Raw genomic sequence first — 19,816 nt, forward strand, 5'->3', positions numbered from 1 at the left:
CTCAAATGCAGAGTAGGCCCTTCAAAAGTTTGCAGATGCTAATAAGAACAAATGTATCTTTAAAATAATTATTCAAAGAATATCTTGTTAACCTAGGAATGCTGAAACAAAATCAAGCTGAAAAGTTTTAGGAATGAATCTGAAGATTCTTATTTAAGTATTTTTATGCTTCAACGAAGGGGCTTCTCTGGTGGCTCAGTGGTAAGGAACCCGCCTGCCAGGCAGGAGACTTGGGTTCAACCCCTGGGTTGGGAAGATCCCCAGGATAATAAAATGGCAACCTACTGCAGTATTTTTGCCTGGGAAATCCCGTGGGCTACAGTCTATTGGGGTCACAAAAGAGTTGGACATGACTTAGCAACTAAACAACATACTTCCAACTAAACAACATGTAATAAAGAGAGAAGTGCATTGGCCAGAGTGTAAGCAAATAAATAAGCAAATGAAAAGGGGGAACATTAACTGACCAGAAGCACAATGAACTAAAACTTAACCTTAAAAAAAAAAAAAACTGCTATCATGTGCCACTTTGGTAGAAGTACATTAGTCAAAAGAGGAAGACAATAAGTGCACTATTTTCAAGCAAAGGGATTATAGGGTCACTTCTGGGCTCCCCACTTTAGCAAGACCCTGGCAAGACCACTGAAGAATGATGAGGCATTTACTATAAGAGACAGAGTTGACATCTTTAGCTGTTAGGACTGGAGAAAGCCTAGTAGAGTAAAGAATCTTTAACTTCTGGGCAACAGCAGAAAAAAGCAGAGGAGAAGATTGGGTGGCAATAAGCCAACTTTTTTCCTGAAGGACTCGGAGGGTCCACAGGGAGGGAAAAAAGTAAGAACTTCAACTTTTGGGTATCAAGTCTGATTTCCAAGTGAATAGGATGCCATTATAGTGATGATTACTGTGAAAAACTGGGAAACACTAAAAAAAAAAAAAAAAAGTCCAGTTGGTACAGCAATGTACTTGGTGTTATTTTGAAATTCCATTGTTGCAAAAGTGCCCCATTTCCAAGGATGAAACATCATTTAGGTGGTAATGACTTAAAGCATATTTAAAGTGGCCCTAGTAAGGGAAACCTCTATATTGATATTGTCTCTGTATTTCTCTAGATTGACACCATATCCAAACTGATAGTGGAAATAATAATTTACTTCTCTAAAAGCTTTAGCAAAGATAGCAAAAATGAGAAGAACAGAAGCATCTCTGATCAACTAAGAACAGTTAGTCAAACAACTTTAAGAACAGCTCTTCAGTGGAACTTGCATCAGTCTAAGAAAGAAACTTCCTGAATATGCCTTGATATCTCAAACCCCCACTCGGGTGCAATTCTCTCACCTCTGAACGTTAACCACAGTCCTTTACACTGGGTATATTCCAACTATCTAATGCTAACATCTGTATATTCATCAATGGTCAACCAACATACACTTTCCATCAAATCTGCCTCTGCCTTCAAGGATTACATTGTAGAGGAGATTACCAGTGAACATATACATGTAACTCCTAACAAAAAATTAAATAAGGGAATACACTAAATTATGTACAGTAGAGGCTGCTGTTTTATTTAGTTTGGTTGCTCCAGCGCACACTAAATTCAAGCATATTTGTTTACAGTGGCCTTTCTTGACCCTTACAGTAGCAGACCAGTCTACTAGAGACTTACTAACCACACAAAGACTTTGGTGAGGAGCATTCCAAGTAGAAGGAAATGCAAGTAAGAAAACTCTTGAGACCAAAAGGAGCTTCATGTATTCATGAGATCAACAACAATAAAAAGGCCAATCAACGCAGCTTAGCATGGTGCACAAAGAAGAAAATAAAGGGAATAAAGATGAAAGGTCAGGGGGATAGATCACATAGGACACTGTAAACCACAGTAAGGAATTTAGACTTTATTCAGTTTCAGTGAGAAGCAATGGAAGGTTTCAAGCCATGAACTAATATAAGGCCTTGGGAGCTCGCTCTGGCTTCTCTGTGAGTAACAGACTTAGTCAGGCAAAGAGCATCAGTTGATCAGCTGGTAGCCTGCTGCACAATCAGGGCCAGAGATGATGGCTTGGATGAGTGATGAGAAATGGAGTCATCATACTGAAAGTGGTACCTATAAAATTTACTGATGGTCTATTTGTGAGGTGAAGCAACGAGGTGGACATCTGTGCTATACGCTGAGATGGGCATATATTAATATTTCAGAAGTATTCTGTATGCTGGAAGTAAACAGACTTGTGAGCTGAAACCGACAGCAATGACATGAACTTGTAAAATGTGAATGTCTAATTGACTTGTAAGTGGAAAAGCTGAACGGGCAGTTAGCTCCACGAGGCCAGAGCTCGGGGCGAAGCCTGGGCTGGAGATAGAAATGCGAGCATCAGAAGTGCATAAACAGTATAAGCCACAGAGTTGGATGAGGTCATCCAGAAGGGCACTCTGGAACCCCTGAATGTTAGCAGCTTGACGGAACAAACAGTCCCAGAACAGGCAACTGAGGAAAATGGAACAGTCAACAAGGGAAGCCCAGCACACAGCTCAGGGCTGAGTCTAGAGATGAAAATGTTTCCTGCATGATGTCAAGTCAGAGGACAGAGCAGTGCGGGCAGAGAGACGCGGCTCTGGTGACCTTGAGAAATGGTCCTCAAGGGACTGTGGTTTCATAAACCAACTGGGAACAGTTCAGATCCACCACTGGGCACCTTCATTAAGGCTACTTTGTATTTATGTTTTCATTTATTTATGAAATGCGAAGCACTGGGGGCCACTTTCTCCAACACCTTTGCGTGTGCGTGCCAAGTTGCTTCAGTCGAGTCCGACTCTCTGCGACCCCGTGGACTGTAGCCCGCCAGGCTCCTCTGTCCATGGGATTCTCCAGGCAAGAGTACTGCACTGGGTTGCCAAGCCCTCCTCTAGGGGCTCTTCCTGACCCAGGGCTCGAACTCGGGTCTCTTTTTTTTTTTTTCGAACTCGGGTCTCTTATATCTCCCGCACTGGCAGGAGGGTTCTTTACCACTAACAACACCTGGGAAGTCCTTTGTACATATATGCTCAAATAAAGTAAACAGAAAGAATATTACTTAAGGTATCTTCAAAGTATTTCAAGGTTACCTCTCTTAACCTGGACACTGCACGCTGCAGTTTCTACCAACCACTAGACTGCTTTCTAAACCGCTGCTCTTCCTCTCATATCCGGAAGAACCAATCACTCACTGGCAAAAGAGGACAGGTTGCTTCTTATGGTAGCAGGTGCTCTGACTCATATCAAAACCTTGAAGCAGCTTTAAAAGAATAATTGTAACTCTGGTCATCTGAGTCACTGACTTCTAATGCAATTCCAATTTCCTTTAGCTTATGTAACTTCCGTCCTCCCCAAACAGGAATTGAAAAACAGTGGATATCAAACTTAAATGTAAATGAAAATCACCTTACTGCGTGTGTGTGTGCTGTCGTGTCTGACTCTTTGCAACCCTATGGACTGGACTGTAGCTCACCAACCTCCTCTGTCCATGGGATTTTCCAGGCAAGAATACTGGAGAGGGTTGCCATTTCCTACACCAGGGCATCTTCCCAACACAGGGATCAAACCCACGTCTTCTGCATTGGCAGATGGATTCTTTACCACTAGTGCCACCTGGGAAGCCCTGAAAATCACCTTGTGGACAGAGGATGAGATGGTTGGATGGCATCACCGACTCAATGGACATGGGTTTGGGTGGACTCTGGGAGTTGGTGATGGACAGGGAGGCCTGGCGTGCTGCGGTTCATGGGGTTGCAAAGAGTCGGACACGACTGAGTGACTGAACTGAACTGACTGACATATGTTGTTCAGTTGCTAAGTTATCCCCGTCTCTCTGTGACCCCATGGACTGTCGCCCGCCAGGCTCCTCTGTCCATGGGGATTCTCCAGGCAAGAATACTGAAGTGGGTTGCCATTTCCTTCTCAGTTGTGTACTTATAAAATGCAGATTATCAGATGCCCCAAGGTGAGGAATGGGTTCTAAGATCAGGCCATAGTTTTAAGTTACCTTTTTAAAAAGCTACCATGGAAATTCTGGCACAAACAGTCCATGAATCATACTTTGTGAAACAACAACACAGCAGTTTAGAACAGAATAAGGTACACAGTAACAAACCCTGGAAAAATCCTTTTCGCCTACCCTAACCCCCACCAAGTATCAGGTTGGCTATTTCTTTTAGCTTTCACCATCTCAGATTCATCCTGATAACAGTCAAGCACCCTTTACGTGCCCAGTTAAATTTAAACATTTCCAAAATCTCAAAGTTTAATTTTTTTCATCCAATATGAATCTATGCTGATAAAATAAGCTCATATACTGCTAGCTTGAAAAAAATACCTGCACAGCAGCCTTACAAAACTATTACCTTGAATATACACTCATGAACTTAGAAAATTCTTTTAAAGAGTTAAGGTCTCAGGCAAGGACTCGCCTGCGCTTCTGCGACTTGAATGTTTCAGTGAATATGGAGAAGCTGATGTCAAAAGACCTATTTCAACAACTGAACTTGCACTGTATGTATTTTTGAATGAATATAAATAAATCCTCATTTATCATTTTCTGCTGAATTCACACCTAGAGAAGGCTAGAAACTGCACTTCCAACAGGCTTCCCATGCACCATCACATACAAGCAGTCTCCTGATGATCTGAAAAACCCTTTCACATCTTCTCTGAAACTTTTTCTAAGGCTGGATAGAGAGTTTCAAGAAAAAGGGGGCCTACGACAAGTGATCCCTTTTGATATTTAAGTGACAGAACAGGTAAACCACAGTAGAGGAAAAAGAGGTTGAGTGGCAAGGACGGGGATGATGTAAAATTGTTTGAAATAAGAAATGAAATCAAGAATTAAAAATAGAATTACATTTTCTGTTTGGCAATACACAAACAACGCTAAGTGCACTTCATAAATTTCACTATTGTTGCTCTAAGTGATATTACCATAAATCACATTAGGAGCGTACTTGGCATTTTTTAAAAGCAAAAAGGATTGAGAGTGTCAATACGTTTAAACAGCTCTGTTCTCTTCGACGAGAGTGGAAGAGAGACTATCAGAGCTTTCAGCAGGTCTTAAAGCCTGGCTCTGACACCCCCACGGATGCTCCCCTCTACCTCCCAGCTTCAGCGCAGCAAGGGGCAAGGCTGGGCCAGCGGCCTGTTGGGAGCACGTGCACGGTGCTCCCGAGATGCTTTTACCTGATGTGCGAGGGGAGACAGCTGTTTGCCCCTTTTCTCGTCACGGACCGGGAAAAGAGACTTCAGCAGCTTCGGCATCTGCGGCACCAAAGATTTCACCGGGTTCAAGTAGGAGGCTGCGAGGCTACTGAGTCCTGCCAAAAATATTGAAAGGAAAAGAGATAAGGCAAAAACGATTACAGAGATGCTCTCCTTACTATAAACTGGCCAAGCATTGTTTGTAAGCAAAACAAACAATAAAAATTTTAAAAGGTATACTGGAAAAATTAATACTCAAAAGACCATAATAGTACTCCACGTATTGTGTGCTCACTCAGTCTTGTCTGACTCTGCGACTCCATGTACTATAGCCCACCAGGCTCCTCTGTCCATGGGATTTCCCAGGCCAGAACACTGGAGTGGGCTGCCATTTCCTCCTCCAGGGGACCTATAGTTACCCTCAAAAACAATGATGTTTCCTTCTCCAATTAAACAGCAGCAGTTGGGGTATTTCTAAAATGCTCTAATATCCAGCGTTCCTATTAAATCCAAAGGGTCACCCAAGCCAGGCCTTGTCATTAACTAATCAAGTACTAACTTAGGCCCTAGAATGAAATGGGACTTTTTACTTTTAAATCATATAGCCAGTGACACACACATTAGTTCTCCATCTAGACTTTAACCTCTTTATAAAGTCAAGGACCGTATCTCATTCAACTTTAATTTTTCATGCTATTTACTGAATGAAGATGATGAAGCTGACCTTTCAAGAAGACAGCAGTGTTGGGTTGTGTTTACAAGTGAGGGACATGTCCTGACCAACCCTGCTCCTACCTGCTCTTCATACCAAAGGCTAGGGGCAGACACGCAGATGACGCCTGTGATATGAGGAGGCTTCTTCTGCCCCTTAGTGAATAAAACTAAATTTTCAGGAAAATCTAATCCAAGACATAAGTGATTAAAAAAACTGTACCCTAATTAACACTTTATAAAGAAGCCAGTCAACCTGAGGCATCTATATGAGAGGCTGCCTTAAGAGAAGCACATGACCACCCCTACCTCCACTCCCCAAAGGCCTGAGATGACACAAGTTCATCAGCAACACAGCTGGTACATGAACCTGCACGGTCAGAAGGTTTCACGTTTTCCTTAATTGAGTATGTTATCTCTAAGTAAACTATGAAAAGTTACGTAAGGTTATTTTGCAATCATAAGCACAGTCACTAAAAATATAAACCAAAGAGATAGCTATCTGCCACGAGCAATATCAAAACTGAGTTCAAAAATGTCAAACAATTTATGTGTGTGTGCGCTCAACCATGCCGACTCTTTGTGACCTCATGGACTGCAGCCTGACAGGTTCCTCTGTCCATGGCATTTCCCAGCCAAAATACTGGAGTCAGTGGCCATTCCCTTCTCCGGGGGATCTTCCTGACCCAGGGATTGAAGCTGCACCTTTTGTGTCTCCGGCACTGGCGGGTGGATTCTTTACCACTAGTGCAAACACTTTGTAAGAAAGCAAAAACACAGATGAAGAAACAAAAAACAGGAGTCAGGAAATTCCCTGGCAGGCCAGTGGTTAGGTGCCACACTTCCACTGCTGAGCGCCCCAGGTTGGAGAACTAAGATCCTGCAAGCTGCATGGCATGGCCACAGAAAAAAAAAGAGAGAGACAGACCCCAACACAAGAAAACTTAAGATGAATAAACAGCCAGAAGACAGAATCATCTAAATGCCAAGGGAAAAAAATTATGGACAATCCAAAGTTTTACATGCAGTTAAACTAACATCCCAGAGTGAGATGCTGTTATCATTGTTTGGTCACTCAGTCCTGTCTGACTCTTCACAACCCCATGGATTGCAGCCCACCAGGCTCCTCTGTCCATGGGATTCTCCAGGCAAGAATACTGGAGTGGGTTGCCATTTCCTCCTCCAGGAGGAGGAGATCCCTCCAGGGTATCTCCCCGGCCCAGGGATTGAACCCACATCTCCTGTACTGGCAGGTGGAGTCTTTACCACTGAGCCACCAGAGAAGCCCAAAGTGAGGATGATCCCTAATCAAATACATATCTAGTCAATGATTAACCAAAGGCTGATCACAAAAGGAGAGACAATCAGACATGATGTGTCTCCTAAAGGAAGTACATAAAACCACTCATTTATTTATCCTACCTTCCGCCCCTGCCTCAAACTAGCCTGAATCTGACCACGGCTGCAGATCTAACCACCAATTTACAGGAAATACACTGGGCAGGCAATTATGCTTAAATAACTTGGTTAGGATGGCAAAAATAAAAATATACAGAGTCTACGGCACAAAACCTGGTCTCCTCACCAAATACAAACCCAACAGGGAAAAAAGATGAAGAAACACACACTGACTGAACAGGTGTGTGTGTGTAGGTTTGTCGCTCAGTCACGTCCAGCTCCCTGCAACATCATGCACCGTAGCCCGTCAGGCTTCTCTGTCTGTGGAATCTTCCAGGCAAGAATACTGGAGTCGGCAGCCATTCCCTTCTCAAGGGGATCTTCTTAACCCAGGGATCGAACCTAGGTCTCCGGCACTACAGGTGGATTCCTTACCATCTGAGCCACCAGGGAAGCCCCAAGACGTATCAACTAACCAGAATGTGTGAACTTAACTTGAATTTTCATTCCAAATAACTAAGAGATGCTCTTGATTCAACTGGAGAACTCTAAACACTGGCTAGATGTTTAATAATATTTTGTGATTATTTTTAGTTTTTCTTCTTGAAACATCGCTGTGGGTATTCCCTTAGAGATATATGTACAAACATTTACAGATGAGACAGTGTATGAGATTTGCTTCCAAGTCACCCTGAGCAGCTGTGGAGATGTAGTGGGAGCACAGATACGTAAGCCTAGTGATGCCCTGATCATCCTGAAACCAGCACGGGGCACTCGAGGGCACCACATGTCACTCTTTCTACTTTATATACCTGATATTTTCCACAGTAGAAGGATTCTTCAAAGTGAGAGCAAAATAAAAACTTTAAACATACAAAAGAAAGAATTTGTCACTAAAAAAAAAAGATCACTGCTAAAGCCACTAGTGATGGATATATGATGACTAAAAAAGAAACTAAACTCAGAAGCATGCAGGGAAGAGGAGTAAGAAGCAAGGATGAGCAGAACAAAGCTCATTAGAATTTTTTTTAATTCATGGAATTTTAAAACAAAGTAATAGTCTATGACCAAATAATTTCACCCTGGGTATTTACTGCACAGAAATGTTACTAAAACACTGATACACAAACAAGTCACAGTAACCAAAAAGTGGGAACAAACCAAGTGTGGATAAACAGGAGAGCTGGTTAAAACTGTGATAAATTCCACTGTGGAAGTGAAGTCTCTCTCAACAGTAAAAAAGAATAAACTGCTGATACGTGCAAAGGTATGAATGACTTCAACAGATATGCTGAGCAAAACAAGCCCAACACAAAAGAGTACATACAATATGATTCCATTTAAGGAAACCAAAGAACAGGCAAAACAGTGAGATCTGAACACTGATCGACTGTGGCAAGTAACTGGAGTCATATAATCTTCTACAGCTTCACTGTGGTATAAGTTACATGAGTAAATAAATCTGTCAAAACTCATTATGTATGACTCATAGTCAAGAAAAATGCAGCCAGAAACAGATCATGAGAATGGTCCTGATGCTAGATTGAGCAGATAAGGATTTTAAAAGCGCTTTTTATACATAGGTACAAGGACAGAAAGAGTAATATGGCCTTAATATATAAAAAGGAAAGAAATACCAGCAGAGAAGTTAAAACTATTTTAAAAAGCAGCAAATGGAAATTCTAAAACTAAAAAGAATAATAACTGAAATTTTAAAATTCTTGGTTGTGCTTAATAGAAGACTATAAATGGCAGTAGAAATTATTCAATCAGAAGAAACACAAATAAGATAAAAAGACGAAAAACAGAACAGAGTTTCTGCGACCCATAGGACAATACTAAGCAATATAACGCGTGCAATTAGATTCTCAGATGGAGTAGAAAGAGAGAAAAGGACAGAGGAAGAAATGTAATGAACTAGCAGTTAAGTGTTTCACCAAATTGTTGGGGAAATCTCAATGTAGAGACCCAAGGACATTGGTGAAATCCAAGCCAGATAAACACTAAAAATACTACACCTAAGAACATCATTACCTGACTGCTGAGAAGAAAAATAAAGAGAAAAATTGGAAAGCAAACTATGTAAGCAAAGACATATTTCACATAGGGGGAAAGTGACATAAATGATGGCTGAGTTCTCATCAGAAAAGAGGTCTAAAAGATGATGCAGTGTCTTTGAAGTGCTAAAAGAAGACAAGCTATCAACTAAGAATTCTCTATCTGGTGAAAATATCTGTCAAAAAAAAAAAATGAAACAGAGACATTCTCAAAAGGAGAGATCTTCCTTCTTAAGGAAAACTGTACAATAAGAAATAATACAAGATATTCATCAGGTTAAAGAGAAACAGTATCAGATGAATATACGATCTTCAGGAAGGAGTAGATAGTGACAGAAATAATAAACAGGAAGGAAACTGTAAAAGATTATCTACAGTCTCTTAATTTCCTTAAAAGACAAATAGCTGTTTTAAAGCCAAAAAAAAAAAAATTAAGTGAGTCCATAACATCTGTAAAAGCAAAAGATACAACAATAATATAAAATAAGAGGGGTGGAGGAACAGGAAAAGGGAACTAGACTGTTGCAAGACTCTTATAATTATGCAGTGTGAAATGATAGATCATTAACTCTAAGAAGACTGTGGTAAAGTTAAGGATACCTACTAGAATTCTTTAACAAAGACATTAATAAATAAACGTTGTTTGTTGTTTTCAGTTACTAAGTCTCTTTGCACGTCTGACTCTTTGTGACCCCATGGACTGTAGCCCGCTAGGCTCCTCTGTCCATGGGATTTCCCAGGCAAAAATACTGGAGTGGGTTGCCCTTTCCTCCTCCAGGGGATCTTTCCAACCCAGGGACTGAACCCATGTCTCCTGCATTGGCAGGCAGATTTTTTACCACTAAGCCACCAGAGTAGCCCTAATAAATAAATACAGGTATTAAAAAAGCCAAAGATAAAATAAAATATACAAAATATTTTTCAATTAACACAAAACAAAAAAGATTATAGTGGAAATAAATAAAAAGGCCAAATAGTAACCAACAGCAACACGGCAGACATAATATTATATGTAAAAGAACTAAACATTGCAACTAAAAAGCAGAAATTGTCAGACAAGATTAAAAAAGAAACTCTATACCTAAATATGCTGTCTATAAGATAATCACTCTACAGATACACATAGGCTAAAATTTTAAAGACTGAGGAAAAGATACACCATGCAAGCAATCTGCAAAAGAAAACTGGTGTGGTGATACTAACATCAAGCACAGATTTCAAAGTCAGAGTATTACCAGAAAGGTAAAGGGACATTTCATAATGAGAAACTTCACTTTATCAGCAAAAAAAAAGAAACCCAAAAAACCCAATGTGTGTATACCCAATAACAGAGATTCTAAATTAATCATGCAGAAACTGATATAATTATAGGAAAAAACAGACAATTTCACAATCATATATAGATATTCAATGTCTTTTCTCAATGATTGATAGAACAAATATGGGGGGGAAAGTCAGTAAAGTTACAGCAGATTTGAACAAGGACATCAACCACCTTGACCTAACCTACATACACAGGAGACGTGGGTGCCCCAAAATAGGAGAGACCTTCCCAAGTATACACAGAATGTTCACCAAGACAGAATACAGTCTCAAAAATTTTTAAAAGATTGAAATTTTGAAGAGTCTGTTCTCTGAACATTACGGAATTTAAAAGGAAAGCAATAATAATAATAATACACCCTCGAGATATATAAAAATTGAATTAACATACTACCCAGTAACTCATAGGTGAAAGAATAAATCACAGAAAAATATCTGGAATATAATGATAATAAAAGCACATCATGCCCAAATTTGTAGAATGAAGAAATAACAGACATCAACAAAACGGAAAACAGAATCAAATTTGGCTCTGTGGGAAGATTAAGAAAACTTATAAACCAGTCTCAACTATATTAAAGAAAAACAGAAATTAAAAATTATCTATTCAGAATAAAAAGAAGGAACCTAACAAATTCTATAAACATTAAAAGATCAATAAAGCAAACTGTAACATTTATGAAAATTAAGTAATCTGATGAAACAGAAACTTCTCTAAAAAACATAATCTTTGAAAACTTACTTACAAAGACATAGAAAAAGTTAAACTTTAAAGAAACTGAAGTCATAATCTCAAATCTTCCCAGAGTGAAAATTCCAGACCCAGAGACCGTCACTGGTGAATCTTATCAAACGTTTAAGGAAGTAATAAGACCAAGTTCACATAAGTTCAGGAACTTCATCATAAAAGATGATGAAATTTTTCTCATCATATTGTCGTTCAGTTGCTAAGTCGTGTCCACCTCCTTGTAACCCCATGGACTTCAGCATCCAGCCCTGTCCCTCACTATCTCCTGGAATTTGCTCAAACTCATGTCCATCGAGTCCGTGATGCCATCCAACCATCTCATCATCTGTTGCCTCTTTCTCCTCCCGCCCTCAATCTTTCCCATCACTTTATGAAATCAATATAATCATGATACAAAACCTAAACAAAGACATTGTTATAAGAAAGGTATATATATTCACCGTAGGACACATACACGAAACTCTCAACAAAATATTAGCGAACAGAATCAAACAAATATGAAGGACAACACATCATGATCAACACATCATTTCTCACAGGAATGCAAGATAAAGTCAACAATCAAAACAATGTGACTCAACATATTATAAGAAAGGGAGGGGCTTCCCTGCTGGCTCAGTGTAAAGAACCCACTTGTCAATGCAGGAGAGAGCGGGTTTGACCCCTGAGCCAGGAAGATCCCACATGCCTCGGTGTAACAAAGCCTGTGTGACACAACTACCGAGCCCGCACCCTGGAGCCGCAACCACCGAGCCTGCGCCCCGGGGCCGGGAGCCGCAGCCACCGAGCCTGCGCCACGGAGCCCGGCCCGGGAGCCGCAACCACCGAGCCTGCGCCCGAGAGCCTGGGAGCCGAAACCACCGAGCCTGCGCCCCGGGGCCCGGGAGCTGCAGCGACTGAAGCTGGTGCCCTAGAGTCCAGGAGCCACAGCTACTGAGCCTGCGCCCTGGAGCCCGGGAGCCGCAGCTACTGAGCCTGCGCCCCGGAGCCGCAACCACCGAGCCTGCGCCCCAGAGCCCGGGAGCCGCAACCACCGAGCCTGCGCCCCGGGGCCCGGGAGCTGCAGCGACTGAAGCTGGTGCCCTAGAGTCCAGGAGCCACAGCTACTGAGCCTGCGCCCTGGAGCCCGGGAGCCGCAGCTACTGAGCCTGCGCCCCGGAGCCGCAACCACCGAGCCTGCGCCCCAGAGCCCGGGAGCCGCAACCACCGAGCCTGCGCCCCGGGGCCCGGGAGCTGCAGCGACTGAAGCTGGTGCCCTAGAGTCCAGGAGCCACAGCTACTGAGCCTGCGCCCTGGAGCCGCAGCTACTGAAGCTGGTGCGGTGCAGAGCCTGTGGTCCACAGCAAGAGAAGCCGCTGCAGTGAGAAACCCGAGCACACAACTAGAGAGGAGCTCTCACGCGCTGCAACTAGAGAAAAGCCACGAAGACCCAGCGCAGCCAAAGATAAGTCAGTAAAAGTACAGGAAAAAAGGGAAAAATTCAAACAGGCATTAACTAGTAGGACTTGGTAGAAAATCCTGGTTTAAATGATTTTTTTTTAATGTAAACTATTTCTGAAAGATACTCATATTTCACGAGAGTAACTGAAACACAAAAAGATAACTGACCTGGATCAGGAGAATGGTTACTCTGGGGAGAACCACGGAGGGCTGGGGCAGCTGGAGCGATTCCTTTGGAAACTGCAGTTTGCGAGACGTCCTGTTGACTTTCCCACCGGCCCTATTAAGGACAAAATCGGTCATTCTGACTATCAATCAATTGTTTAAAAACTTAAAGATATTGAAGAGAAGACTGTTACACATTGCTAAAGCTTTATTCTTGTTGAAGACATGAGAAATCTGATTACCTGAGCATAACACTGTTAACAGCATAATACTATTCCTCTTCTTTACAGAATTGATCTCCCTAATAATAATACTTCCCACTTGGATATCCCCTTCAGTTACAATTTATAGCCTCCTAATACTCTTTCTCCTGTATCACTGCGTCTCACAAAACATGTATATAATAAGGTATTTTCTGAAATGCTCCTCCTGCTCTGCTCCTTAGGCCCTTTCTTCTCTTGTTCCTCAAGATACACTTTCCCCCCCAAAGGACTGTTTTTATTTAGGTTTAAAATTTTTTTATTTTAAATGAAAATTATTTTTAAACTTAAAAAAAAATTGACTGGCCACATCACATGGCATGTGGGATTTTAGTTCCCCTACCAGGGATCGAACCCACACCCCCTGAAGTGGAAGTGCAGAGCCTTAACTACCGGACCACTGCGGAAGTCTCAAGACACCTTCTTTCACTTCAGATTCTCGACGGACACCCAGGAACCACTCTAATGCTGTTGAGGTTTCTTCTCCTCCGCTAACATACCATTCATGAAAGAAACACTCCAGAACAGTGTATTACCAAGCCTCTCATTTTTAACAGATACTAAAAATGAGTTCTAGTTAAGCCCAAACCAAGGAGTCACAAGTTCCCAATAACACAGGCCTCTCAATTAACAAATCTGATTGTTCTTTCAACTTGTCTTGTTGCCACTCGGTTGCTCAGTCCTGTTTGACTCAGTCATGTCTAACCCCATGGACTCCAGGAGTCCAGGCTTCCCTGTCCATCACCAACTCTCGGAGCTTGCTCAAACTCATGTCCATCGAGTCAGTGACGCCATCCAACCATCTCGTCCTCTGTCATCCCCTTCTCCTTCTGCCTTCAATCCTTCCCAGCATCAGGGTCTTTTCTAATGAGTTAGCTCTTCGAATCAGGTGGCCAAAGTATTGGAGCTTCAGCATCAGTCCTTCCAATGAATATTCAGGACTGATTTCCTTTAGGATTGACTTGTCTTGCAAACTCCCATGAAAGAGATTTTCTTGCATAATACAAGAACAATGCCCATCAGGTGATGGAGTAATTTACTTTTCTAGAACTTATGGTGAGCCATAAAAATGGTCGTCGCACCAAAGCCCTTTGAACATCAGTCCCACCCAGTAAAGAAATAAACCTCCGCCCACACTACCAGCACAGAAACCAGTAATGGAGAGAAGATGCAAATCTTTTCAAAGCTGTACATCCTCTTTAGTCCTTTGATAGTCGCTCCTTTTCCACCCCAGTTTTTAAAATGGTATTTTCTGTTAGATTAAGCTACTACTCCCCAGATGAGTGACCCTGATGATCAACTTGCGTCTTTATTAGTAATCGCCTGCAAAGTAAGCTCTTTGCTGCTCCTGAAGATGGATGGAGGTAGAAAGCCCTCTTAGGTTGCCAACATGTATTGGAAACCTATTTGCTTTTAGCAGCAACCTAAGTACCGATCATAAAATCAATAGGCCCTAAGTGATTCAGATCCTGTTTACTTAGAGAAAGCCACTTTCTGGGGGAACTCTCAGCACCTGGTATTTTTTTTTCTGTGTTTGCTTATTTTGGACTATGCTGGGTCTCCGCTGCTCAACGGGCTCTCCTCTGGTTGCGGTGCTCGGGCTTCTCCTGTCGTGGAGCGCTGGCTCCCACGCACAGGCTGCAGCAGCCGTGGCACGTGGGCTCAGCAGTCTCCGCTCCCGGCCTCCGGAGCACAGGCGCAGTTGTCACGTGGCAGGCGGATCTTCCCAGGCCAGCCATCGAACCCGTGTCTCCTGTACTGGCAGGTGACGTCTTTACCACTGAGCCACCAGGGAAGCCCCGGCACTTTATATTTTAGAATGTGGTCGGGTGCTCAGCATTAGGAAGCAAGGGGGCAAAAGACACAGAAGAGCTGACAAGGACGATGAACTCTGAGCACGTCACTGTAGGAGCGCTTGTGTTGCTGTGAACCACACACTGATTCACACACTTTGTTTCATTCATGTTTTCTCCTTTGACTTCAATTATCTGTCTGGAAGCTGCAGTTCTATGTGCGCTGGGACGTCATAATCGGGTGTCGGAACAGTGAGGTCAACACTTTGGAACTTCTCAGGGGATGTAAAAAGCTTCATGCTGTGTTCACGGGATTAAGTTCATGCCTGGCTGTTCTGAGACAACTTACTCGATTTGAGGATAAATTTGTTTCCATACTTTAGATTTGTCTTCCTTGTTTGGCAGCTGACACAGTAGCACTCTGGCCCTTAGGAAAACCAAGCAGCTAATTTGAAGTCAGCCCCTCAGCTGTGCAGTGTGGGTCCAAGGACAAATAACAGAGGTGTCACCTCTTCCCCAAGGCACACTCGGGGCTCTGCCAGCTTCCCGGGTAGTTCTTCCCAGCTGGCACTCCCACACACAGTGTTACTCCCGAATCTGAACAGAGGCAATAACTCCTGCTGTCTCATATATTCAAATATCTCAAGTGAGAACCTTTGAAAGGATGCTCACCGTTCTTCCACAGCGCCTCAGCCATATTGCTAACTCTACAGGAGAATGAAAAACGGAGACGTTTCATTCATCCATCTCCCTTAACCGTCATCTTAACCTTGAGAAATCTCACAGTCTTGCCGACCAGAGACAGGGACACAGAGTATCTCAAATCGCTCTGGGACAGAACGGGCTCTGCTTCCGAGGGAACAACAAATTTGGATGATAAACTGGGTACAGCACTGCACCCTCCTCTTTCTGACCCCCGCAGATCTCTAGGGAAACCCTCCACTGACATCACTCACCAGATTCTTCTTCTCCGGCAGCACATATCCATTCTCTTGCCAGAAGCAGAATCTGTGGTTCAGGGTCTAGCAACACACACTGCCCCCCAGGGACAAGGCAATTCGTGTCTTTCCAATAAATCTTACAGGGCTTCCCAGGTGGCTCAGCAGTAAAGAATCTGCCGGCCAATGCAGGAGACCCAAGTTCAATCCCTGGGTCGGGAAGATCCCCTGGAGATGGAAATGGCAACCCATTCCAGTGTTCTTCCCTGGGAAATCCTATGGACAGAGGAGCCTGGTGGGCTACAGTCCACGGGGTCACAAAGAGTTGGACACAACTGAGCAGCTAAACAACAAGAATAACAATAAATTTTATATCCTTGGCCACTCCAGAGTGATTCTCCCACTACTGAAATGTTGAGGGAGAAAAAAGGAAGCACCCCAGTTAAAGGTACTTCAGAGGGAGATGAACTCAAGACAATGAATAAAAAGGACTTGGCCAGACACTGGACCTTTCTGCCATCATATGGGCTCAGTTCTCAAACAGTATGGCTTTCTTTCTTTCTTTTTTTCACTTCTACCACCGTAACCTCCATTACAGAACTCTTGGAAAGATAATTCTGAGACGTTTCTGACACTTTTTACCTCTATCAGCCTTCAGGATCAGCCACGAAGGGAGGATGTGAGAGTGGAAATTCTGGCTTCGTTTTGGATCCCTAAACTAGCTTCATAATTAGTAGGAATTATTTGTGCTAACAGGCTGAATTCAAAGATATAAAACCCTATTCAAGATAACAATTATGCTTAAAGGCAAAACCCAACAGGAAAAAATGCAGAAGGCGGTCAGCTGACTTGAGGGTGTGGTTGGTCCCTGCAGGGACCTCCAGTTCTCCTGCTATTGTTCTCCAGAAAGACACAAATGCTTTGGGTGTTCTCTACAGAGACCTGGCTTGGATCAGGAAAGTGACAAAGAGGTAAATAAAGTGCCAGAGACACTCCAGGTCCAAAGGTGGCTACTAACGCAACTCAAGAAGAGGTGACTCACCTTTGGTACCAACCGTAACCAGTGTCGGGCTGAATAATTGCAGTTTTCTGGAAAGTGATGGAGCCAAAACATACAACTCAGCTTTCCTAACTGAATAGTCATTCAGACTTTTGGCTAAATTTTTTTTTTAATATTTATTTGCTGCATCAGGTCTTAATTGTGGCATGCAGGATCTAGTTCCCTGACCAGGGGTCAAACCCAGGACCTCTGCACTGGGAGCAGGGAGTCCTAACCACTGGACCACCAGGGACATCCCTGGCTACTTTTAGTTGCATTGAAAACTCCATTTGGAAGATGACAAACATCTCACTAACTTATTTAAAAATATATGATTTCATTTAAAATGGCTTTAGTAAGTAATATGTTGTTTTTCTTGACAGAGTTTCTTAAATCACTAACACTCTTAACACACAGCCATTGTTTAAATGGAAAAACGATCTGTTGGAATTAATTCTGCAACTAAACTGTGAATCTAATCTGGTAGACTGGTCATAACAAGTTTGCTAAGTTTTCATTATATCTATTAAAAAAAAAAACAACCTGCCTAACAATTATGATAAAAGAGCCAGTAACAGTAAATAAAAGCATCACTGCAACTAGGAATATTTAATATTTTTAATTGAAAAGCTTATCAAGAGTGATTTCTTTTAGGCCATAAGGTGAAATTAAAAGTTAACGGTAAAAAAAAAAAAAGTTAAGGGTAGCTAATAAAAATTCAATGTATCTTTCTAAGATTAATTAGCTCATCCATTCCATCTTGGTGGAGCTCAGTAAACAATTCCAATTTTCATAGGTATGGAGCATCAGTGAATGAGGGCAGGCAAAACGTGGCTGGCCGAAGTCCAGATGTTACGAGGTCAAAGTGTGAGAAGGCTTTAGTGCCTCACCACTTGCCCTCACGTCCCCGAAAGCACTAATCCCAGCGAGCTCTGCTCTTGCCTCCAGCCTCAGCTTTTAGTGTTACTCTGCTCCCAACTAACTAATCTCCGCCACGATGTTAACGAAAATTCGGAGGGAAAGGCAGACTCGAACCTCCTTTGCGGTCGTTCCCTAATTCTTTAAGTAATTTGAACTAATTCTGCTGTTGTGTTGTTACGTGGCAGGCAATAGAGAACAGCAGGTTCTCTGGTCCACAGCGCTGATTCCACAGTCAAGGAAAGAGGGACAGACACGTGGATAACGGGACAGAGAACCCGGAAGTAAGTCCCCACGAGTGTGCAAGGGAGATGCAACTAAAGGGATTATAGTTTTCAATTATTTTAAAATACAGTTTCTAGAGTTTTAAGCAGTGATTTCAGGTTAAAATTGTATTTCCAACTCAATTTCATTGTGTATTAAGTACTTCCATGCAAAGAAGCCAAGACGGAACCACTGAGCTACGTTCTGTGGTGTTGAAGGAAGGCCCAAGGCACTTCCGCTCTTTCTTTGCTCCTCTCCCCTTGAATCCCATGCTTGAGAAAAGGATGTCTTACAAATTCTCAAACATTTACTGTACCATCGGCTTCATTAATGAATTAACTCTACCCCCTCACATCCCAGAGCCTCCTACATTCCATCAGATGCCTTCATTCCTGGCATCTTCTGACAGATATTTTCACAGTCCCAGGGAACAAGGAACTGTATATCCTGACTTCCAAAGTTATTTTTACAAAAGGGTAAGAGCCAAAAAAAACTAGTACAGTGTCATAAAAACTACATTTAAAAATGCATTCGCATTCTCAAGGTAAAAGCAAGCATGTTTTCAATAGTAGGATAATACGTGTATCCCACTCATTAAGAAAAACCTAATGGATTAATTACCTCTCCCTGGATCTCTGAAAACTGAAGCATGCAGGAAGTCCCCAAAAGAAAAGAAAAATACATGAGTCTCTGAGGTTTTCCAAAACAATGTCCTCAGTAATCTCTCCTTGAGGATTCTGTGTGAAAATTATTACAGATAAAGCAACTGGAGAGTTTCTCAAACCACTACCTATAGGAGAATAAAATCTACCTACCATAAAGGGTAGAGAATAACATTTTTTCATTTTAATTCTTTCAATAGGTAATTTGTTCCCATGGTCCGAAAACCAAGTAATATAAAAAGGCACACCATGAGAAGCCTCCTGCTTTGGGTCCCCGCACACTCCCAGCCTCTCCCCAGACAGTAAGCAGTGGTATCTGTTTATAAAGCAGCCTTACGGGGTTTCCTGCATGTACGTGTACATCTACAAACAGCCACACACACTCTTCTCGTGCTCCCCGCTCCAGCACACAGCAACATACTGTGCCGCATTGCACTTCCAATCACTGCGTGCGCCCTGCTCATCTTTCCATATTAGCGCCTGGAGGGGTTCCTAATCATTTTCATAGCTGCACAGTGTCCCATTCGTGTGTGTGTGTGTGTGTGTGTGTGTGTGTGTGTACACAGATAAAACATATTTAACCAGGTCAAACCAACAGACACTTAACTTGTTTCCAATCTTCTGCCCTTATAAACAACATGGCAATGGCCCTCATGTACATGTCATTTCTTACCTCTATAAGCACTACTGCTGTATAAAGGGGTTTTAATAGCATCTAAATGATTCTTACAGCAACTAGTTTAAACACTACCCCATCCTGAGGAGTTCTGTTACAGGCAGCATTGTAGCAGTTCCGAATTCAAGGCAATGCCATAGTGGATGCAGTTCACCACTGCTTCATTTAAAAGGCCGAAGGGAGGACTCTCCTGTTCCTTG

General features: G+C 42.4%; 1 protein-coding gene across 2 annotated transcripts in view; it reads right to left on the bottom strand.

Moving 5' to 3' along the window:
- The window catches only part of KIF13B (kinesin family member 13B), a 202,503-nt gene that overhangs the window by 25,640 nt on the left and 157,047 nt on the right, over positions 1–19,816 (bottom strand). For both annotated transcript variants that reach the window (XM_043487165.1, XM_043487164.1), the window contains exons 36-37: positions 13,070–13,181; positions 5,207–5,340 (exon numbers count right to left, since the gene is read on the bottom strand). In XM_043487165.1, the coding sequence (XP_043343100.1) occupies positions 5,207–5,340; positions 13,070–13,181 (246 nt within the window). The remainder of the gene's footprint in view (positions 1–5,206; positions 5,341–13,069; positions 13,182–19,816) is intronic.

This window comes from Cervus canadensis, chromosome 14, assembly GCF_019320065.1.
Source record: "Cervus canadensis isolate Bull #8, Minnesota chromosome 14, ASM1932006v1, whole genome shotgun sequence".
Classification (NCBI taxonomy): Eukaryota; Metazoa; Chordata; class Mammalia; order Artiodactyla; family Cervidae; genus Cervus; species Cervus canadensis.